At 34.4% G+C, this 25,159-nt stretch overlaps 1 protein-coding gene across 6 annotated transcripts in view; it reads left to right on the top strand.

Moving 5' to 3' along the window:
* The window catches only part of CSNK1G3 (casein kinase 1 gamma 3), a gene marked incomplete at both ends in the record, with an annotated part of 73,568 nt that extends 48,616 nt beyond the window's left edge, over window positions 1–24,952 (top strand). Inside the window, 6 exons of one of the 6 annotated variants that reach the window (XM_080698210.1) lie at window positions 539–684; window positions 2,244–2,339; window positions 6,696–6,791; window positions 13,419–13,525; window positions 14,095–14,118; window positions 24,898–24,952. In XM_080698210.1, coding sequence (XP_080554336.1) covers window positions 539–684; window positions 2,244–2,339; window positions 6,696–6,791; window positions 13,419–13,525; window positions 14,095–14,118; window positions 24,898–24,952 — 524 coding nt within the window. Of the gene's footprint in view, window positions 1–535; window positions 685–2,243; window positions 2,340–6,695; window positions 6,792–13,418; window positions 13,526–14,094; window positions 14,119–24,897 lie in introns of all 6 variants that reach the window. The other 5 variants (XM_080698209.1, XM_080698213.1, XM_080698211.1 and 2 more) reach the window with 5 other exon arrangements.
* Between the last annotated feature and the right edge of the window lie 207 nt (window positions 24,953–25,159).

Here is a 25,159-nt window from a genome sequence, read left to right as displayed (position 1 = left end):
AGACTTACACTGTACTATTGTGCTATATTTTTGAGATCTGTTTAAGATTTATTTTGTTAACTCAGTTGGTTAGAGTGTTGTTCATAGTCAGGGTTAGGAATTTGAATTTGAATCCTTTATTGATCAGTGTATCTCACTGATTCTAAAGGAAATGCATCAACCTGGGTACAAATGTGTTCATATAAATCAGTACCAATATTTTAAATAAAATTAAAAGTTATGCTTAGAGTGTAATCATTTTTTATTTAAATAATTATACATAATTCAACATCTATTAACTCAAGATTTTGATTAAAATATTATAAAATAAAACTTTTATCCTTTGATGATGAAATGAAGCAAAAATAGCGGTTAAACTCATGTTTCATTTTCCTTATTTCCTTCCTCCTTTTTATTTTGTTGTAATTGAACTAAGAAAATTTTAAATTGGAATGGAATTTTTTTATATTTTTCACATTTTATAATATGCTTTTATACATTTAAATATCTTATTATTATAGAAAAATGTCAGAAATGATTTTTATTTCCTTTCTAGAAGAAATGGCAACATATCTTCGTTATGTAAGAAGGCTAGATTTTTTTGAAAAGCCAGACTATGACTACCTAAGAAAGCTTTTTACTGACTTGTTTGACCGAAAAGGATATATGTTTGATTATGAATATGACTGGATTGGTAAACAGTTGGTGAGTACTGTATGCTCTATAGTAAACAATTATTTGTAGCATTTATTTATAATAGTACAGATCCATAATTAAAAAGACCTGCAAACTTTTTTTTTTTTTAACTGCGGAATCATTTAATGTTCTTTTAAAAGTTCAACTTTTTCTATATGGTTGTATTTTCAGAGTTGTAAACAATGTGAAAAGGGGTAGCAATAAGTCAAGACTACGTCGCTAAAAGGATCAGCTTTGTTCTGCCTCTCAGCATCAACTAGAAGCACAGACTTCCACCTTACTTTCAGTCCTTTTAGCATGTAATAATAGTGAGAACACAATTTTTTAAAAGGATTCATTTTATTTCCTGTTTTGAAATAGGTCTTCAGGTGACATATTATTCTTTTTTTAAGCAATAGTCTGTTTTAATGTAAACCAGCGTTGCTGTGGTGTAGTTTAAGAAAGGCCCTGATAAAAGGTTATATTCTGAAGAAAAGGCCAGAAACAACCACCTCCCAGCATAGAGGGCTGTGTAGAACCAAAGGGGTATGTTCCAGAGAAAGAGTCTAGAAAGAGTCACTTTCTTAAGTGGAAAAATGACCCACATTATTCTTGAATTATGTAAAAGCCCTACATATGGACCTCTTGATTTTTTTAAGTGATACATTATTTTGGACTTTAAATTTTGATTTGTTTTTCTCTTTTGTTGGGGGTATTGCTGGGGGTTGAACACATTCTACCTCCTTGCTTCACCCCTAGCCATATTTTATTTTTTTTACTTTGAAACAAGGCCTCGCTAGGTTGCTGAGAGTCTTTACTACCTTGCTGAGACTACCCTCAAAACTATGGTCCTGACTAAGCCTCCCAAGTATTAGGATTGTGGCAGAAAGTTTTAATATCAAGCATACTCTTTTTGTATAATACATTCTCGTGATTAATTTAACATATAGTACCTTAAAAATTAAGAATTTTTATAAACCTTTTATTTTAGTCAAGTATTAAAAATAAGTAATTTTATTACTTTTTCATTGTTTCTTTAATTTTCTTGAAATAATTTATTCTGTTTACATATTAGCTTTGGAGATGAGAGACATAAAACAAATTTTTTTTATGTCTTTTGATATTGGGAATTGGACCCAGGGCCCTTCTATCTTAAAGTTACACCTTCAGCCTTATTTTATTTTTTATTTTGAAGCAGTCTCACTAAGTTGTTGTGTACTGTCCTTGAACCTGCTGTCCTCCTGTCTCAGCCTCCTGAGTGCTGGGATTACAGGTGCATGCCACTTTGCTTGCCACATTTTCATTTTTGATATGAAAAGGTAACCTAAAAGTTATGGCAGTGTTAAGAACTTTTTTGTAGATATAGAAACTTTGAAGTATAAATGTTTTTAAAACACTTTAAACGGTAGCTGTGTTCTTTTTGCTTTCCCTTGTTAGCTTTCATAAGGTATTTTGAGAATGATATTGCTTCTTAAAGCCTTGCCTTATTTAAGGCTTTTGTTTCTCCTTGATTATTTTAAACAGATAAATTATTTTTAATAAGAGTTCTGAAGTAGAATACATTCATACCAATTGTTGTTATGTTGTAGCCTACTCCAGTGGGTGCAGTTCAGCAAGATCCCGCTCTGTCGTCAAACAGAGAAGCACATCAGCACCGAGATAAAATGCAGCAATCCAAAAACCAGGTTTGATACTCTTGTTTCAGCATTGAAATGCATACTTTCTTCTTCAAAAGATAAAACATTATATACAAACAGATTGAAGGATAGTAAACTATTTCTCCTGATTATCACTATTAGCTTAATATTTAATCATGAAATCCTAATAAATGGCATAAATTATTGTAAACTTTGAGCAATATTTGACATTCTATTAGTATGGAAACATTTGCTATCTTACTGGAATGAATTATAATAGCATTTGATTTTCCAACTATAGTCTTGTTCAGTAAATTATTTACTAGGTTTCTGTATTTAAAGCTATTTCCTATGTATTTTAAAAATGCAGAAGATAGTACCATCTATAAGAAACGATTTTATAATAAGTGATCAAGAGCAGTCTTTAGTTACATGCTCATTCAGTCCCTGGAATCAGACATACCTGGGTTTGGCTTATTTCTGGCCAAATTAAGAAATGATTTTGTAATAAGTGATCAAGAGCAGTCTTTAGTTACAAGCTCATTCAGTCCCTGGAATCAGACATACCTGGGTTTGGCTTATTTCTGGTCAAATTAACCTCTCAAAGCCTTAATAATTTTTCATCTTTAAAATGGAAATAATGCACGTTAATTTCTGGCAAATAACAAGCTTTCAGTAAATAACTCTTGTGGCTAATGTTACTGTTATCTTGATTATGATGATAAAATACAAATAACTACATTTCAAAGCAGAATAAGCTATATCACATAAAGCATACTTATAAAGTGCCACAGATGGGATATGTAGTTATGTAGGGATATTCAAACGATTTTTATAGAAAAGGTGGATTTTAAGATAAGCCTATGGAATGAATGGAATTTGTAAGTGCAAATGCTGGGATAAGGGCATTTTGAGGAGAGTGAACAGTTAAAAAAAAGAAGTAAAATGTAAAAATAGCCAGGCATGGTGGCGCATGCTTGTAATCCCAGCATTCAGGAGGCTAAGACTGGAGATCGCGGTTCGCAGACCGCCTCAGCTACTTAGTGAAACCGTCCACAACTTAGTGAGACCCTGTTTCAAAATAAAGAATAAAAAAATAGGGCAAGGGGTGTAGCTCGGAGGTCAAATTTCTCTGGGTTCTCTCCCTAGACCCGGAAAAAAAAAGTAAAAATAAAGAATTGAGGAATAACAAGCAGGGCACCTCGCTTGGAGCAGGGAGTAAGTTTGAGACAGTGCGTAGAGTATTGAGTGAGAATGAAGAGGTCATGCATGTTTCCTGGGTAAAGCAACAGAAAGTTGCTGAAAGTTTTGAACAATGTTTTCACTTTTCTGGAACAAGAAGCTTTATTGAAGCTGTCATTGACTTAAAGATTTTGCTGTCACCTAGAGTTTAAAAGTATTGGGAAACTTACAGTTAGTAAGAAGGGTAGTATATTGTCCTTTTTTACTTTTACATATTTTATCCATCAAAGTTCAAGTGAGGGTTAATTAAACGACAAGGTGCCACTTATTACAAACCCTATAGCAAGATAAAATGGTACGCTTTAGGGGATATTTAGCTATATTATGCTATATGGTACAGCCAACTTAAAGAGATTGTTTTTAAATTGGCACAGAAAAATTGGTATAGTAGGAGTCTCAGATTAATTGAGTGTAAATATTAGTTGATAGCTTGAGTGCCTGATAAAAGATTGTATATAGAAAGAAATGGCTCAGAAGTCTGTTTTATAAATGAGGCCGGGCGTGGTGGCACATGCTTGTAATCTCCTCACTTGGGAGGCGGAGACAGGAGGATTGTGCTGGTTTAAGAGACCCTGTTTCCAAAAAAAAAAAAAAAAAAAAAAAATGCTCTGGGAGTGTAGCCCGGAGGTAGAAGGGTTTCCAGGAACCCCAGTACCACCAATATAAATAAATAAATAAACAAATAAATAAATGTGAATTTCTTTACTATACTAAATTATAATTTGAACATTTTAGATTTTTAACTTTCTACATATTTTACATGTCTTGTTAGGTTGTAAGCTAGGGTAGGAGCTGTATTTATATGTGCAGTCCTTGTATCAAATGGGAGATTTTATAAACATGTATATGTATGTATGTAAAACTCAGATTATGTAAAAGAAATTTTCAGTAATTCTTTAGGCTTATATATTGAATTTGAGACCTGAATATATAAATTTGCATCATTGTAGAAAATTTTTATATCTTGAAAAAAGTCTTCTTAAACATCTATGCATCAATATATACTTTTAAGTTTTATTGAGAAACCCACAGGCCACAAATCACAGAGGGAAAAACGTTAATTCTTTCCAGTGACTGAAATTTTATAATGTCCTGAGATAAGTTATTGATAACTTAGAATCAGTGGTTGAAGTTAAGGAGTCCATACTTTTTGCTACATTCTTAGAGAATTCCTTGACCTCCCCCCCAAATTGACTATTGCCCCAGATATTTGTCCTAATTTTAGCATCATTTTTATCTTTTTTGATATTTTGATTTTGATTTCACCCAGTTTATTTCAGTGTAAGCTACAAATCTGTTTAATTTTGGTGATGAATTCCTTATCACCAAATTTATAGGATTCAGTGAAAAGACAGAACCATCATAATTGTTTCAATGGCATACTTCATGCCACTGAGTAAGTTGTTTTGTATTATACAGTTTGGTTTAGGAAGCCAAAGGCCAGCACATTTATTCTTATCTTCTGCTCAAATTTAACATCTTTCCCTCAAAGGGTTTCTCTGACCACCCACATGCTTGGGCTTCCTCTAGCTCAGTGTTCTCCGCACTTCATGTTAAGATTCTCTTGACTTTGGTTAAAAAAGACAAAAATAGCACTGAATACACACACACACACACACACACACACACACACACACACACACACACACACCATGTATGTGTATACCACACACATACTTATTTGTTGTAAAGTGATAGACAGCATTATTGAAAAGCAGTAGACACTGAGAATCCCTGTTATACTCCTTGCTAGTTCTGTTAGGGAAATATTCACTGTCTCAGTGTCTATCAGTAAAACGGAGATGATATCCATCTCAAAATGTGATAACACATGTAGCAAAAGCAGAACCAAACATGTAAGAATTAAAATACTGTATTCCTGTTCTTTCTTTTTATTAGTGCTATTCAGATTGTCCTGAAATATAGAAATGGGCCCATATTGCCGGGCGTGGTGGCTCATGCTTGTAATCCCTGCGCTTGGGAGGCGGAGACAGGAGGATCGCGCAGGTTTGAAGCCAGCCACGCTGGCTTAAGAGACCCTGTTTCCAAATTTAAAAAAGTATAAAATAGGTCTGGGAGTGTAGCCCGGAGGTAGAAGGGCTTCCAGGAACCCCAGTACCACCAAAAAAAAAAAAAAAAAAAAAAAAAAAAAAAAAAAAAAGAAAAGAAAAGAAATGGGCCCATATTAAGTAAATATTCTTAATTCTACTAGTTGGTTATGATCAGTTTGTGCATATTGCCATACAGTTTTTCCAGGAGATCTAAAAAGATTGATAATTTTCAGGCTGTTTCATAGATGTAAGTTCTTTAATTTGAAGCATATAAAAACAATCAAAGCCAAGAGATATGTTCAGGAATCACTTATTTAAAAGTGTGTTTGTTTTGTCATATTCTCATAGTATTCTATGTAGTGCTCTTCACTTTTCAAATAACTTTTCTGTTTTCTCCTGTTATTCTTAAAGTCAGAAACAGAATACTTAGCAAGGGGGAGCATTATTTTAGGTTTTAAAGTACAACTTTACAAAGACTATCTTTTTACATTGTTAAAAATACCTCCTCATGAGAAAATGAAGATGAACTTTCACTATAAGAAAATAGATGCTGGGCGTGGTGGTGCACGCTTGTAATCCCAACATATGAGAGGCTGAGACAAGAGGATCATGGTTTGCAGACAGCCTCAGCTACTTAGTGAAGTCCTTTGCAACTCATTGAGACCCTGTTTCAAATATTAGGCTGGGGATGTTGCTTGGAGGTAGAATGCCTCTGGGTTTCATCCCCAATACTGCAAAAAAATAAATAAATAAAGGAAAATAGAGTAGGTGGCCTCTTGTTCTGATCATGATTTATTTGGAGTGCTTTCTTGGGCATGTCATTTTTATTTCTCTCGCTTCTTTGTTAACTTCATCTATAAAGCTAGAAGTTGGAGCCTAGGACCCCCAGAGTCCTTTTACTTCTAAAATGTTATGGCTTTCTTTATTATTGATCTACCCAGTTTAGAGAAACTCCACATTCCTTGTGCAATAATAACTGCACCTGTGATTCAGAATAGTAAGGATATTTTAATCCTTTTATACATTTGTTTTATATATGACAAGGATGAGATGTTTAACATATTGGGTTTTTCTTCTTCCATGCATGCCACATGCATTAAATAAATGGCAGTCGGCAGACCACAGGGCAGCTTGGGACTCCCAGCAGTCAAATCCCCACCATTTGAGAGCTCACCTTGCAGCAGACAGACATGGTGGCTCGGTACAGGTATTTTCTGATTTTTGCATGAGTGATTATTCCCCAAATTTATACAACTAACCTTTTATGGAACTCATGGCATGGTTTCATATCCTAATGGGAAGCTTGTTGCTAAATTCTATTCATAATCTATTCCTGTTATTTAACCCCAAATAAAATAAAATTAACATGGTCTAGAAAGGCCACCAGAAATACTAAGATTTTTTGCCTTAACATTTTTGCAAGTATATGCAACAATATTTAAGTCATACTCATAACAGATTAGAAATTAATTATATTACTTAAAATATATATTAAATATTGTTTTTCAATAATCAGCCATTTTAATTAATAAGAACATTGTTATATCTTTTCCCTTTTATTGATTTTGTCTCCTTCAAACTTAATTTGTAGATATCTCACTCTTTAAAATTTGTAGTACTCAAAATGTGATTAATTGGTCAAATAAACATGACCCTGGTTTTTATTTATTTTTATTTTAAAAAACCCTTTTTATTGGTGTATTGTAGTCATACATCTTAATGGATTCCCAAAGGTGATGGCATGGGATCTTAATGGAGGACAAAATGGTAGAGACATACACGCACACATCACAGCCTTGGTTTTTATAATGGGACATTTTGTTTGTACTAGTAGAAAATGGAAGGAGAAAATAACTTCCGTGATAAGTATTTATTAAATACTCCTTTCAATAACTTGTGTAGATTTTTACACAAAATTAAAGCAGTTTTTTATAATTTGTTCTCTTTCCCCTTTTTTATAAACTATAAACAGCTACTTAATTTCTTCTTCCATACCTGCTAAATTTTAGTCATTTGTGTGTATCATATTGCTAGAAAAAGATCAGTGAGACTCTTATGTCTTTTAAAATATCAGTTTAAAATAATCTAAATGCTGGCTTAAAGTAATTGCGGTAACAAATATCATTTCCATTTCATTTTAATATGTTTTTATTATGTTTTCTTTCTCCACCTTTTTCCACTTGAATAATTCTCATTTGACAGTTTTACATTTTTAGTATATATTTAATCACCTGAGTCTACATTCTGAATTTATTCTGTATTTAGATTCTAAAAATCAATTCATGATTTCATCTTATGTATCCATGTTTTTCTCACCATTAAATTTTAGAGGGAATTAAAATGAGCTGTTTTATAGAATTTTGTAGTCTGTTGAATTTTCAGTAACGAATAGAAGTATTTGAATAGTTCTATAAAAGTTCAGTGAAAGACTCAGACAGGTGCCTGAATTATAAAACTTGCATTACCTCAATTCATATCATTGAGAAAGCTAATTGAGCAGATTTTATTTAATTTGCATAACAAAACTGGATTGTATATGTCTCTGTGTGTTTCCATGTTCCTAAGTTCATAATATATTAATTATAGCAAGTGATTTTTTGCTTAGTGTTCATGGGAACCTGAAACAGTTAAGGCACTCCTAGAAACCTTTTCTACCACTCTTGTACTATATTATCATAAACTTTTTTCTTAGTAACTTTTTCTTGGCCTTTTGTGATTCCCAAAGGTGATTCATAGGTTCCCTTTTTACTATAAAAGGGTGAATGAATTTGATTATTGATTTATCACTTCAGTACCTTTTATTTTTTTTCATGATTATTCACCAAGATATCTGTACTCTAATTTCTCCTTAAAACTTGTCTGCTTAGAGTCCATCTTTCTTATATTCAATAACTGAGTAATATTCTTATTTGAATCCTAGAAATACACAGAGTATACATAGGTAAAAGAAATAATTATGTACTCTTTATACTAAACTGGCCTGATATAAACATTTTAAAAGTTTGATGTGATTGAAAAACTTACTAATGACAAAATAATGCCTGAGTCTCATCTCCATGCAGTGTAATGACTGAATCCATCTTAAGTTTACATCGTACGTTCTTTCAAAATTATTTGGGATGTTAAAATATGATACATGCATAATTGGACTAATGAAAGTATCAATTAAAACTAATAATGATGAAAAAAGTACCTAAAGTCTCAGCTAATATGATTATTTAATGAATACTCTAGATGATCCTGAGGGAAACAATGTGTTCAGTCATTCTCATTGTCTATGATAAGGGAAGAGAAAAAAGGGGAAAAAATCTCCTTGCCTTTGGCTGAGAATCAAATACAGCACCTCATACATGCCAGGCAAATGCTCTACCACTGAGCTACAGTATCTCCAAAACTGTTTGCTAATAAAAATGCATGAAAGGAATTGAGATTCTTTGTGCAATGGTTTTTAAATTACCTATTAAAGTTTCAAGTATTAACTTTGCATGAGAGAAAAACTTCTTGTAACAATTAAGACAGGACTTTCAATAAATAGGAAGGGCATATCATGAGACATGTTCTCAGCAAAGACATTTTAATAAAAGATAGGTAGCTATATGGTAATGAAAGGTGAAACAGATTCAAGTCATTCCAAACAGAAACATCAGTTATCTAAAATGAGCCATTCTGGGCCCGTGGTATCCCCTCTCATCACTGCGTTCTGCTTAATATAAGTAGTCATTGTTCTCAGTGTAGCACTGAAAGCGTACCAGGCTGTTTAGAGTTATGTGTAGAATGGAATTTCTTGACACTTTTGACCTATTGAAAGATCATTTGTTATTTCAGATGTGCTTTTGATCTGAAAACTGAGTAGCAGACTCTGAATTTGAAATCCCTGCTTTGTCAGACTTAGTGTGTAACAGACTAGACATGTGGGTTACCAAATTGATGACACTGGTTAAAAGCATGGTCTCTGCAATCGACTTGGTTCAGATTCTTTTTGTGTTAGTAAAAGGAAGATATCAATATAACTTTACCTCATTTTTAATGAAAATATAACTTAAAATATTTATCATAGGGTCTGGAATTTAAGAAGTGCTAGTTAAGTAGAACTATTTTTTTTTTTCAAATGAAACTTGACTAGTATTTTTAAGCATCTCTTACAAGTGAAGTATAGTCACAGCCAAAAGAAAGCATCATCAGATGGATTTTTTTTTCAATTTATTCTCTCTCTCTTTAATGAAATCATGTTAATTCACAAATGTATCTTTGGTGAACTGTTCTACTGATGAGATTAAGAATGATATTCAAATATCTGAGCATTTTATTTTGAATTTATTCTTGATCTGTTCGTTTTGGAAAATCCCTAGTGAAAGTGAGTGTGTCATCTCTATTCCCTGTTAGTGTCACTGGTAATGCTAAGGAATAGATATTCACATTCATTGTCAAATTCAATTTTTTGTCCACTCATTAATCAGAAAATATCTCTTAGTGATTACCAGGTGCTAGACATTGTCTGGACTCTTTGAAAGAAAGGAAAAACACACTGAAACAATGCCTATCTTCATGAAAGTTTCAATTGATAGAAGAGGCTGATAAACAGGCAGTGTGGTGAGTGGAGATAGTGTGACGGGCTAGGAGAGTATGTAGGAGAATGACCTAACATGGATTTAGTGAGTCAGAATGTCCAGGAAAGTGACAACTACGTTGAGACCTAAAGAATCAATGAAGTTCACCATCTAAAGAAGGTGGAAGGGATCCGGAAAGGCTGTACCAGGCAAAGATGGTAACATGCATAAGGTCGTAGAGGAGACACACTGAGGAATTAAATTCAGTCTGGTTTGTGTTGAGAAACAAGACTGAGAGGTAGGCAGAAAGCAAATCATGAAGGCTTTAGTAGGTCTTGTTACTAGATTTGGACTTTATTCTGAAGATACTTAGTAGCCATAAAGAGAATTGGGTGGGGAATAACTTGATTAGATTAGTTCTTTCTTCAGCTTACTTTTCCTAGACCCAGTGGAAAGGAGAGAAATCAGAGGCAGGGGCATAGCTGTCAAAAGTATAGTTGATGAGCTGCTGGGTACTGGAGATGAAGAGAAACAGGAGGACTTGAAAAATAATTGGAAAGTACAGTTTACTTTGTGTGGGGGAGAGGGGAGATGAAGAGTTTAATTACCTCTTTCTGATGTGCTTCTATCTCATGAAGCAGATTTCCAAAATTAAGTTTTAAAATCTACTATTATTAATAGATAATCTCTAATTCCTTAGTAGCTATGCCTTTTGCTGTAGCACAACTCCATTGAGCTTGATCCACTTGAAAATCTGATCTGATACAGCTGAGGGGCAACTGTGGGCTGGGGAAAGAAGACAAATGCTAAGTCCACTACTGAAACACCCTGTTCTGTACTATACAGTATTCTTCTTGATTGTTTAGAAATCTCTTGTAGCTGAGAAGTCTTTGGTTTGAATCTAAGAATAATGTGATTTTTGAGCACCTGGAGGGGAGAAAGGAATAGAATAACAAATGGTGCAAAGGCATGAAGTACAGCTGTCACTGCTGAATAAATAAAAGAGTAACATTAATTGTTGTGATAGGCAGTCTTGCTATTTTAGCCAGTCTTTTACCAGAAATACAAATATAGGTGATAATATCAGAAACAGATGAGGCAAGTGTTTTACAGTGGTAAGAAAACGTTATGTATTTAATGTCAGGAGTAATAACTGGCCATATCTCAGTCACTTCTCAGGCTAATTATGAATGTTGACTTTTAATGAATATTTCTAAAATTAGTTTCTGTCTTAAATCTTTGAAAATTCAGAGCCACTAACCATGAACAAAATTGAGTGACTACTACAATCACATCTTTTATTCAGTTTTTTTGAGGTGCTGAAAGCTGAAAAAGAGGTTGTAGGAAGAGTATACTTATCTGCATTTAAATGTAAATAGTTTTCAGTTTCATCTCCTTTAGTCTAGTTTAGGAAATTCCTTGTTAAATCATCATTAGGATAAAACAGTACTGTTAATTCCCCCCCCCCCCACTGGGGATTGAACCTCAATCCCCAGAATTGAGAATAGGGGCAGAATAGGGGCATTCTACCTCTGAGCTTCACCCCCAGCCCTATTTTTTTTATTCTTTATTTTGAAATAGGGTGTCACTATGTTGCAGAGGGCCTCAGTAAATAGCTGAGGCTGGCTGCCAACCTGCTATCCTCCTGTCTCAGCCTCCCAAGTACTGAGATTACAGGTGTACACCACCACACTCGGCTTGTTAATTTATTACTATTATTATTATTATTATTATTACTATTATTAATATCATTTTCAATACTGGGAATGGAACCACAGGAGCATTCTACCTCTGAGCTATACCCTCAGTCCTATTTTTTATTCTTTATTTTGAAACAAGGTCTCACTGAGTTGCAAAGGGCCTCACTAAGTAGTAGCTGAGGGCTATCCACAAACTGCTATCATCTTGTCTCAGCCTCCCAAATGCTGGGATTTTAAGCATGCGCCACCACGCCCGGCTCTGATATTCTTTTATACATTTACAAAGACTTGAATACTCAAAGAAAATAGTTTCTAATTAATACGAATGAAAGTAAAAGTTTATAGAAAATTCATTTTGGTTTATCTTTGTTGAAAGTTCATGAGAATGTCACTACTACTTGGAATCTTTTGGAATATCAAGAATATCAGTTATAGCTCTAGTTATAGCTTTTAGAATATGTAAAAAAGTTGTTTTCAAATAATAAATCTGTATCCTAGTATAGGTCCAGTAAACTCTTTGGCAATTAATCTATAAATTCTTAGTGTGCTTTTTTTGTTGATGCTTTTTAGAAAAAATTAAGTCTTAAGTAAAATATGATTTAATATTTTAATATATTCATTGAATAATTTGGGAATTATATTAGTTTGCTTTTAAAAATCATTGACTACAAAGATATTGTGACATTCAAAGAGTCTCAACGTATTAGATGGATGCTGGAGAGATAAAAGGTTGGTAGTGTGAGACCTGAGGCAAATATCAGGCCATCAGGGACTCTGACAAATGGGGCAAGGAGTATAGGTTTTTATTCAACATGAAATGGAAAGCCAGTAGTTGGAGACTTTTAAGCAGAAAATTATACCCAGTCTGATTTGTATCTTAAAAGGAGCACCCTGCTTGCTGTGTGGATAATATATTCTACTTGGGATATAAATAAAAGCAGACTAGGTAATAAGCTTTTTTTCTTACTCACATAAGAGATCATAGAAGCTTGGTCTGGAGTCCTAGTAGAAATAAATATGTGGAAAACTGGTTAGATTATGGAATATGTTTGGGGCAGGATTTAATAGAACCTACTTATGGGTTAATATGGGCTTAAGTCAAAGAGGAATCACAGTGACTACTTCTTTTAAGGATTGCTATGTGGATGAGTGGTGTTGCCATTTACTTAAATGGGCAGTATGAGATAAAGACCTGAGCATGATTACATATAGAAATGAAGAATTTATTGGAAGGAACAATAGTAAAATTTTCAAGAGAAGTAATTCATGATGTATCCATACACCACAGATGATGGGTACACAACAGGGACCTAATTGTAACATTGGTGTAGGAGTTAGCTTTCAAAACCAAAAAGAAAGAAGACAGAAATTTTAAGATAGGAAGTAAGTTGAAAAGCACAGATAGGTTGACTTTGATTATTAATGAAAATGTTAGACTTATTACTATATTTGGTTGTGAACGACTACCTACTAATTTTTGTACTCATAATAATTTTCTAGTTTAAATAATTTAACATTTAGTATATATATGTATGTATTGTGTTATATTTTTTCTTTCTTTCTTTTTCTTTTTTTTTTTTTAAACAGGTTGTAAGTTCTACAAATGGAGAGTTAAATACAGATGACCCTACTGCAGGACGTTCAAATGCACCCATCACAGCCCCTGCAGATGTAGAAGTGATAGATGAAACTAAGTATGTATTCATCATGCTTATTTTAGTAACTTTTTTTTTCTTAAACTATGCATGTTTGAGATTTATAGTCACATACAGTTATTTCAGTTAATTTCTTTTCAGGGAATAAGTACATGCAAAAAAAGTGGTATGCTTAATTATTTAAATCACTAATTTTAAAAAGTGTTAAGGTATTTTAATAATACAAAAATAGTTACTTAAGAACTGTGCTAATTTTAAGCATAATGGTATATCTTTAACTTTCGATACTTAGGAGTGTTGCATGAAAGTAATTGCTCTACTATTGATCATTTTTTTCTGTAAGCTTAAAAATAAATAATTTTGTAGAATGTTGCATGATTTACTATTAGTTTTAAATTTGCTTTTATAAATATAAATTATAGTAATGCTGCTTGGAAAAATTATGCATGAAAAACAATGTGTTATCTCATTGTGAGCAGTGTCTGATGATATTCTCTCTCTCTCTCTCTCTCTCTCTCTTTCTCTCTCTCTCTCTCTCTCTCTCTCACTCTCTCTCTTTCTGTCTCTCTTTTCTTTCCTCTTTTTTTTTTTTTTTTTGGTGTATATAGCTGCCAGAAAGTGTTGAACATGTGGTGAGTTCTCAAGTATAGGCAGGCAGAAATAGCTCCATTGACTATCATTTCAAAGATTTAGCACTTTTTTTTAAACAACCTCTCAACAGAAATTATAATTGGTAAAAGTTACTTAAAAGTATTTTATGTCATTACCATCAGTTCTGAAAAGCCTGAAAAAATTGTTTGAGGAGCTCTTTTGCCTGCTGCAACGTTTTTCCTTCTAGTGACATTTATTTGGGGGCACTTTTTAATTGCATAGATGATATGCTAATCCTGCTTTTGCTTGTGCATTTGTCTTATAATATTTTTATTTATTTAAAGTAGGTTTTTGAGTTAAGATTTCTATTCTCCTATTTGTAATTATTAAGTACACATAGCAGATTCCCTCTTCTCATAGTAATACTAAATTGCAGTATTTCATTTACTAAGCAGTTACTATTGTTACTGAATACTATGTTGATAAATTTCATGATAAACTGTAGAGAGAGTGATTTTAAAATACTTTATTTTTTGACAATTACAGATATGGAAAATATTCTAGTATAAATAATACTGAATTTAAGTTGTTATCTGACATTTGCTTTTAGTTGTAATACTGTGCTTTAAATGCCGCTCTCAGTTTCAGGACCAATTTTGAGTCAGCCTTGGAGCAGAGAAAGTAAATTGGTTAGATTAACAAAGTTTGAAGCATTTTATTTACTTATTTCTAAGCATTATATAATTTCCTTCAAAATTAGAATTTTATGGACTATATGGCTAAGTTTAGTACAATTTAAGATAGATAAGTCAGCTATTTACTTGCATATTTTAAAATAAAAATAATAGCATATATTTGTGAATTTTAGTTATAGCCCTAAGGACAGTTATAGAGCAGGGTGGCAGTTTGGCAGGCTAGAATGCACCTCTTCTTTGCAGTTAAACATAGGTTATAGAATCCTACTTCTGCTACTTGTTACTTTCTTTGAGCTTATATTTTTTTTCTGTGAAATGATGCTAATAGTATCTGCCTTATAGTTTGTTGAGAAAGTTAAGTGTGATAAAGCTCTGATGTTTTGCCTGGCACATGGCGGGTACTCAGTAGTCTATCTCATCCCTTTTGTTTTCCTATTACCAGCTTACAGTAACCTTTCTCATCTGTGTACTTCCCAGTATTGTGTTTATTCCACTAATTTTCTGTACTTTTGCTTTCATGCCCACACTCTTCTCTGAAACTGACATTCTGCGTTCACATTGTTCTAAAGACTTGCTTTCAGGGAAATCTATTACATTTACTTATTTGTCTATTCAACAGTTATACTACTGATATTTCAGAAATATTTGATAATATGAGCTACACCCCCAGCCTTTTTTATTTTTTAATTTGAAACAGAATCTCACTAAGTTACCAGGTGTTGACCTTGAACCTGTGAACCTCCTGTCTCAGCCTTTTAAGAACTGGAGCACAGGAGTGTCCCAGTGCTCCTGACTCTTTCTTGCATTTAACTAGATTACAAACTAGCAGAAAAGATTGCAGTTCTATCATCAAATGTATAAAGAATGGTTAGAATTTATAAAGAAAAAAGATTACTTCCTGACCTGGATGGTCAGAGAATGCTGTATGAAGCTGGATTTGAAGGAAGTAGTAATTTATTTAGTTGAGATGGGTGTGGATTTGTATGTTTATGGGTTTGGTCTCTTCTGTAGGCATTAAAGGATGAGAAAGAAGACAATTCTAGGAAGGCTTTTCCTGAAGGAGCTATTCACCATTGCTTGTGTCCAGATTTCTTGGCATTACACCAAAGCCCTTCATAATGTTCATAATCTTGTCTTCTGTCCATCTTTCTTAGCCCTGCTTCTCATTCAAAACTCTATATTATGTTGGTTTATTAAGTCTGCCTTTCTCAAATTCATGAGGTATTTTGAATTTTTTGAAATACACATTTCTTGAATTTCTTGAAAACAAGGCATTTTTCATGAGAGATATGGTATATAGTATAGTATATAATGTAGTATATAGTGAGAGGTATAGTATAATCTCAACAAATTATTACTAAATAATTAAACAATGGTATACTGATATGATGATATAAAGAAATAAAATTGAAAACAATTGCCAAATGAAAGAATCAGATACAGATGGCTAAATATATTGTGTGATTCCATTTAAATATAGTGTCTGGAATATTTAAATATGCAAATAAATAGATAGACATAGGCAGTAGATTAGTGGTTGCTTAAGGTACGGAACAGATGGATAGGAATGACTGCATAGAGATATGAGTTATCTTTATAAGATGATGGAAATCTTTTAAGTTAGATCATGATTTATGATGGCTATAAAATTCATGAATATACTATGTACAACTGCATCGTATGCTTTAAAAAGGTGAATTTTATGATGAGAATTTATCTTTGTTAGTCACCTTTCTACCACTGTCACCAGAATACCTGACAAGAACAACTTGGAGGAGAAAAGATTTATTTTGGCTCACAGTTTCAGAGGTCTCAGTCCATGGTCAGCCAGCCCTGAGGTAGAAGCATGGTGGAAGGGTGTAGCAGAGGAAAGTTGCTCAGCTCTAAGCTGCCTGGAAGAGAGAGAGAAAGAAATAGGAAAGGGCCAGCAACAGCTGGAGCCCCAGTGCCACTCCCCCAGTGACCTCTTTCCTCCCACCATGTAACCCACCTAGAGGTTCATCTACATTTGTAACCCATCTCAGGGGCTGATCTGTGGCTGAGGTCAGACCCTCATGATCCAATCTTTTCACCTCGGAACATTGCTGCTCTGCCTCACACCTGAGCCTTTGGGACAATCTGGATGCAAACCATGCCACTCTTAATAAATCGATGTTGAAGAAAAAAGTATAGCAACCCATGAAAGTTTACTCTATGTAGGTTACAGGAATCCTTAGAAGTTCTCTACCTTTTCACTAGAAACACTTTCAGTTAATACAGAAGCTTTGTCTTTCCTTTAATGAGGTTTATTCTCAACATTTCTTTGAGGTCATTAATAAGTTCTTCATATTGCCGGGCGTGGTGGCGCATGCTTGTAATCCCCGCGCTTGGGAGGCGGAGACAGGAGGATCGCGCAGGTTCGAAGCCAGCTGCGCGCGCTGGCTTAGGAGACCCTGTTTCCAAATAAAAATGCAAAAATAGGTCTGGGAGTGTAGCCCGGAGGTAGAAGGGCTTCCAGGACCATCAGTACCACCAAAAAGAAAAAAAAAAAAAAAGTTCTTCATATTCCTTTAGTCTGTGAAAAGAAAATGTGAATATAACTTTCTTTCTGAATTGTATCATATGATACTCTTCTCTCTTACTGCTGAACAGGAACTTGCTAGAAACCTACCTAGAATTTCCTTTCAAAATATGCTCTTTTTCTTACAAGTGGTGGGCAAAGTTTTCTCTCATCCTGTTATTTAAAATGTATTCTGGCCGGGCGTGGTGACGCACGCTTGTCTACGCTTGGGAGGTGGAGACAGGAGGATCGCACAGGTTTGAAGCCAGCCTCCTTGGCTTAAGAGACCCTGTTTCCAAATAAAAATATAAAATAAGTCTGTGAGTGTAGCCCAGAGATAAAAGGATTCCATCCCCAGTACCACCAAAAAAATAAATAAATAAGAAAATAAAAATAAATAAAATGTATTCTATGGTGAACCTTTTCACATTCTCAAGTTTCCTAGAATGGTAACTCACTAGACCACATATGATTTCCAGATGATGGAAAATATTTTGTCCCCCTCTGTATAAAATGGCCCCTACATTAATAATGAGATTTTACCTTATATAAGATTGAATGTAGCTGAAAATTTTATTTCAAGATGATACAAATGATAGCATGTTCATCATTCCTTCTAGAAATTTAGGGGAGAACAAGGCTTCCCTTAGTTTAATTATTTGAGTTTTAAGTAGTTTGACACCATCTTCAATTTGTTTCGTTCTCTCTTTTTCATCCTTTCTAACATTTACTGACCAGATTATTATGTTTGGTGGTGATTATGAAGTGAAGGCTTACATATCAGTAGAGAAGAAAAGTACACTGATCTGCACAGTGTTCTCAGCCTTAGCTTTGCATTATCCCCTGGGGAGTTTTAAACATACACATTCAGAGTTCTGACTTAATTAGTTCATTTGTGATAAGATCTAGTTATCAATATCACTACCTGCCCTATTTTTTATTCTTTAGTTTGAAACAGGGTCCCATGAAATTGAAAAGGGCCTCACTAAGTAGCTGAGGGTGGCCAGGAATCTGTGATCCTCTGGTCTCAGCCTCCCAGTTACAGTAACTCAGCCTCCCAGTTACACCACCATGCCAGACTTACAACTTGATTCGGAGTAGCAACTGGGTTGAGAAACATTGATCTTCAAGGCATTATAGGATTGGCAGTATAGGTGAGGGACAAAATGTTAATTGGAGTTCAGGGAACAGAGTATGTACTTCTACCTGGTAACATGAGAGACGTCTTAATGAGTAAGAATACCTTTTCAGTAGTTCTCAAAGATGAGCATAATTTGATAAGGGAGATGGGTGAGAGGAGTGAGAAGAGGTTAGACAATGATGTGGAGCAAGGAAGGAATGTGTGCAGGCTTGAGGAGTAATCATGTGAGTACAGAGAGTATAAATGTGCTCATGGAAACTGAGATAGGCTATGTCTCTAGTCTCTAAGGGCTTGGGAAGCCAGGTAAAGAGATGTAGTCATTATCTTTCTCAACAAAAGAAAGCAAGGTAAGATTTAAAGCCAAGAAATAGCCAGGTGTCATGACTGAGACAGGAGGATCTCAGCCTTGGCAATTTAGAGAGGCAGTCAGCAATGTTGTGAGACCCTGTTTAAAAACAAAAAATTAAAAAGGAGGGAGAGGTTTGAGGATTTAGAAAGACTTGTAGGTAGAATGCTTTGGGTTCAGTCTCTAGTACCACACGTACACACATGTACACACACACACACACACACACACACACACACACACTAAATAAATTAATAAATGAGCCGGGCGTGGTGGCGCACGCTTGTAATCCCCACGCTTGGGAGGCGGAGACAGGAGGATCGCGCAGGTTCGAAGCCAGCCGCGCGCACTGGCTTAGGAGACCCTGTTTCCAAAAATGAAAATGTAAAAATAGGTCTGGGAGTGTAGCCCGGAGGTAGAAGGGCTTCCAGGAACCCCAGTACCACAAAAAAAAATAATAACAAATGAATAAACCCCAGAAACTATAAGATTGAGCCTTAGGAAAATTAATTTGTAAGCAGTTTTATGAAACTGCATAAATATAAACTAAATATTCCTGTGAAATGAGATAGATAATGCATATTTTGGGTCAGTAGTCTGGTAATTAAACTGCTATTTTAAAAGTATGTTAAGATGAACTCTGGTCCATTCATTTAGTCTGTAAGTGTTTAGGACTTTGAAAATTTCTAGAATTACAAAGATTAACAAAACATATTTTCTCAAGAGATTATTTTGTATATATGGTGCTGGGGATGGAACCCAGGGGCATTCTACCTTCCATCTACAATCCTCCCAGCCCTATGTTTTATTTTGAAACAGGGTCTCACAAAGTTGCTGAGAGCCTCTAAATTGCTGAGGCTGGCTTTGAACCTGAGATCTGTCTGTCTCAACCTCCCAAGTACTGGGATTATAGATGCCTGTCACCAGGCCTGGTTTAAGAGATTATTTTAGTGTGAAAGAAGAAAGGCATTAAAATAATGGTAAAAAGTAATAAATACAATATAACTTGTTTGCCAGTGGGGAACCACTGATGAAAATTAACAGGAAAAATGGCATGACTGTATTTATGATTGGGATAGTCTGGATGGCAGATTGGTGAGAAGAGAGACTTAAGACAGAGGAAACTCAGAGGTAGAACACCTCTTCCCAGTAACACACAACCACACACATAGAGGGAAGATGAAATATCTGAACTAAGATGGTGTGAGAAGATGGAACACTGTTGCAGTTAGAGATGAGGATAGGCCTGCATATTTCTCTTGGAGTAGTTATGTGAATGGTCTTGCTCTCTGTTCTAAACTCTTCTTGTTTAACTGAGAAATTCCTCATTTTAAAAATCAAGATACCTGAAGATATGAAGTTACATTCTAGGTGTTAACTTTAAGGGGATAAATCCTATGTCAGAGATTTAAGAATTAGATGTTATAAAAGATTTTCAGATTACTCATCAACTCAAGTCAGGAGAGGCTAAGTTTAAGTTCTAAAGTGGATCTGGAAAGTATGAGTGCTGAGTCAAAGGACGAGCTAGTGAGTCATTGGAGAAGGGTACATAACTTCAGATTCAGACAGGAAGACATCTTTCAGTTTTGGGGTGGATTTGAGAAAAGTAAAAGTATTACAGAGATTCAGGAAAACAAAGCAATTTCTAGATGAGGAAAAAGACAGTGAGTGAAGGGGAAGGTGGTGCAATGTCGACAGCAAAGTGTTGGCCCTCACCACATGAGCTTTCTCCATTATGATTTCCTGTTTCTTGCCTAACAGCATTTAAAGAAACGGCCTTGGGATTCATCAGCAGCAGAGCTTAGTACTTACTCCCCGAGGATTTTGGAGTAGATGTGTAGCATTAAGCTTTAGGCTAGTGATTGAATGATGGCAGAACATGCACTGACTTGGAGCATGTTGGCTCCCCAGACTATATGAGGAATAATAAGGAAAGAGCCGAGAAAAGAAAAGATTGACAAGAACATGGTATCAGTGTTTGGTAAGCCAAAGCCTTCCCCCTGGATAGCTGCCAATGTCGTCTGTACACAAACAGACCCCAGGCGCGCATGAACTAACGAGCAAGAAAAGTTAGTTCCTGAGAGTCGAGCACCACGGAGGAAAAATATAGTTACAAATTTTATAGGTGTGCATATAGGTGAGACCATATAATTGAGTTTATTGATAAAATAATTTGCTCATATCACCTGCAAGAATTGTATGTGCTAACTCCTGGAATCCTTGTTATTTGTAGTAGTTATCAATAGTAGCTGTAACCTCCCACACACACAGTTTCAGTCATAGCAGATTCTAACATTACATTGTCTCTTTTTACTTGTTTACCTACATATAGGAATTGAATGCCTGGGTCCACCTCATATTAATCTGAAGTGTTTAGCCTACAGCATTCCAGAATGGGGCTTCTTAGAAAATAGACAAACAGGATGGGTGGCCAGGCAGTTATATCTAGAGAGCAGTGCTTCTAAACCTTGAGATTTAGACTTCTTTAAGGATCTGGAAGAAGCCATTTTTCTCCAAAATCCCTCACAGAGGCACTCAGTATTCACTTTGAGGTTCTACTAGAGTTTGTAGTCCATGGGCAAGAACTCTGTATTTTAGAATGTGCTTTAGATTCTTGACTGACATCTTATTCTGAGTTATTAAATGAGTGCTAGCTTTAAATTTGTTGGGCTTATGTCTGTGAGCAAGCAATTAAAAACGTAAAAGATTATAGGTAAATAAAAGAATTGGTAGTGCGAGGCGTGGTGGCGTACTCTGGTAATCCCTGTACTTGGGAGGCGGAGACAGGGGATTGCGCAGGTTCATAGCCAGCCTTGCTGGCTTAAAAGACCCTGTTTCCAAATAAAATATAAAATAGGTCTGGGAGTGTAGCCTGGAGGTTGAAGGCCCCTGGGTTCCATCCCCAGTACCACCAAAAAAAAAAAAAAAAAAGAATGTGGTAGTAAGTAGTTAGAGGAAAATCAAAGTGGTGTGATAGAGCAGCTGAATGGAAACAGCATGGAAACAGCATGGTTTTGAGATTGACTGCTCAGGCACAGGAGACAATTGAGATGAGACGTGACTATAAATGATACAGTCAAGTTCTTTAAATGACTTTTATGAAATCAACCACAGGTAAGATTTCAATTTACCCCTTAACTTATGTTACTTATATATTTGAGAACATTTGTAGTTGGATGCATTCATAACACATAAAGCAATACTTCCCTCTGGTGGCAGTGACTTTAATAGCATGCCAACCTTTTGCAAATATTTTAAGGGTGGGTTTATTTAGTGGGGCTTATTTCTGAAAAACATGTCCTTTTCTAAATAGTGTTTGAACTTAAAAACGTCTACAATTAGAATTAACTTTAAAATATTACACCGTCTGAAATAAATGCTTGGCATGGCATTTTGTACCTGATAATACTTTTGCTATTGAAAAAAGATTACTTAAATAAGAAGAACCTCTCAGAACTGAAAATAGTACTAGAAAAATAAACTAGAAAATATGAATTTTTAATATAAGTGTAGAAAGTCTGAGCCTTAAGCTGATCACTAAAACTTTTATGCACATTAAAATTTTCATTCTAATAGGCTTAAATAAATACCTTTATAACAAAAAAAATTAAGAGCATCTAACTTGGGGATTTGAAATGACAAGTGATAGTATTTAGGAACAGTGAACCTTATTCAAGTAGCCTTATAATAAATAATAAATTTCTATTGAAATTTGACCATATTTTAAATTTAATACTTCAAATATTTGGTCTATTTTTTCTAAACACCAACATTTTCCATATTTTGATTTCTGCTATATGGTCATTTTATGATCTTGTCTAAGTCATCTATTGAAGGGTATATCTTAGAGTAATGATTTTTACCTCTTAGAAAGAATTTGACTTGAATAGTATTTTTCTTTTCTACTTTAGAAAATTTTTATAGTAAATTTGAGAAGGTATTAGGTAGATATAGTTAAAAAGAAATTTGAGCTGGGCGTAGTGGTGCACGCTTGTAATCCCAGCATTCAGGAGGCTAAGACTGGAGGATCGTAGACAGCCTCAGCTACTTAGTGAGGCCCTCTGCAACTCAGTGAGACCCTCTTTCAAAATAAAAAAAAAAATAGGGCAGTGGGTATAGCTCGAAGGTCCAATGCCCCTGCGTTTGATCCCCCGACCCGCAAAAAAAAAAAAAAAAAAAAAAAAAAATTGACTATTTTTTTAAATTTAGGAAAAATCTTTTGTTTTTTACACAGTAGTGGCTTTTCTCTAGGCCCAAGATAGGTAATTTATTTCAATTTTTTTCTGGTAGTCACCTCAGTGAAGTAAAGTTTATAAAAGATTCATAATTATACATAGTTCTAGTTGAATCTTTGTCAGTTGATAACACAAATTTTGAATTATTTATAATCTGTGGTACATTGTGTGCTGATGGGACCAGCCTTGGCAACTTAGTGAAACCCTGTTTTAAAGTGAAAAATAAAAAGGGTGTAGCTAAGAGATAGAATGCCCATGAGTTCAATCCCCAGCCATGCCTAACAAATTTATATAGTTTGGTTTTCAATGTCCTGTTACTGTTTTTTAGTTATGGTAGAAATCATAATACATGATTTAAAGTTCTTTTTTACCAAATATAATTTAGATAAAGATTGAATTTTTTTTTGTGTGTGTGTGGTACTGGGATTGGAACCCAGAGGCTTTCTACCTCCAGGCTACACTCCCAGACCTATTTTCTATTTTATTTGGAAACAGGGTCTCACTAAGTTGCTGACAGTCTCACTAAGTAGCTGAGGCTGGCTTCGAACCTGTGCGATCCTCCTGTCTCAGCCTCCCAAGCACTGGGATTATAAGTGTGCGCCACCACACCCGGCTAAGATTGTATATTTAATTGAACAGTGTAGATTTCTATTTACATTTATATCACCAAAATATATAAACCCTATCTAACAGTTACTTTGTCCTCCAAATCTTTTGCTGGATACTACACTTAAATCTACACATATCTATTATGCTTAGTTTGCAGATGTTGAATTAATATCCTTTTATGAATTGATAAAAGATTGATAAGAATCACAGAAACATTTTTCTAGGGTCATTTGCACAGTCTTTGGATTGACTGATTTTTGGTGATGGAATCACAATAAATATACATTTGTTTTTATTACAAAAATGATTTATATGAACACACAGTATAGGAGGGTATACAACCATCTCTTCATATCTTTATTTTGAAGAAATGCTAGGTTTTCAGGGTATGTGTGATTTTAATTTTGGGAGGGGACAAATGCTAATCAGTGATTCTCATTTAATTTTCAGTTCATACTAGCTTCAGCATCTTTTACAGCAGCTATGATGTATTGCATCTTCTCACGATTGGGCGAATTTAAACTAGTTTTCTTATGGATTATATCTATATTTTTTCAGCTAGGAATAAAAATCTGTACTATATTGTTTTGAATATATAGCTTTTGAATTACAAAACAAAATTACCTTGATTATGATATCTTAAACCTTAAGCATATTTATTTTAATTAAAGTAACATAATACTTTTGATGTTCTTTAACTTTTTAAGAATTTAAAAAGTACAAGTCATCTCAGTTTGTAAATATGATGGGAGATCTTTGTCAATGAATGGATTTTGAATTTCTTTTTACCTTTGGAATCTGTACTGATTCTTAGTTAAGACAAAGTCCCCAGTAATAAGATCAATACTGTCTTTTTAGCAGTGGCATCAGTGGCCATATGTAAATATCTGAGAAAGGGAGAGATTACATTTGATGAGCTCTATCAAGTCATGCCTCTGTCAGAGATTATTGAGCATCCTAAATAAAATGCCCTGGTCACTTGGGATTCAGAACACCGTAGCATTTCAATTCTTGAAGCAAAGCCTTTTGAACTTAGTGGCTCCGTTTTGTGCTACAGAGAATACTTTGCTATAACTAAAAAGCATGTTGATGAGACGTAACTATGCCATAGTTTCACTAACATATGCTTCACTGATGTCTTCACTGTTTTTCTTACACTAGCCTATTTTTGTAACCATTTGAATTAATGTAATAGATTCAACCTTTGATAATTTTAGTGCTTTTATAATAAAGAAATATTTTCCTTCATCTGTAGGTGCTGCTGTTTTTTCAAACGAAGGAAAAGGAAAACCATACAACGCCACAAATGACTCTGGACACAGACAGATCATGGGGAGTTACTTACATGTTCATCTGCTGTCTTGTGATTAGAATCATCTCTGTAGTGACCACATATTTTCAAGGACTCACTCTTAGGAACAAAAATGTCATACTTTCATACTTCATTTTGTGGTTGTCTTCATATTTTTTTCTAATTTAACTTTTATGGAAGCTTTAAAGTTTTGTCAAAACATGAG

This window comes from Muscardinus avellanarius (genome assembly GCF_963383645.1).
Source record: "Muscardinus avellanarius genome assembly, chromosome: 7".
NCBI classification, from domain to species: domain Eukaryota; kingdom Metazoa; phylum Chordata; class Mammalia; order Rodentia; family Gliridae; genus Muscardinus; species Muscardinus avellanarius.
This window is presented reverse-complemented; position numbering and strand designations above follow the sequence as displayed.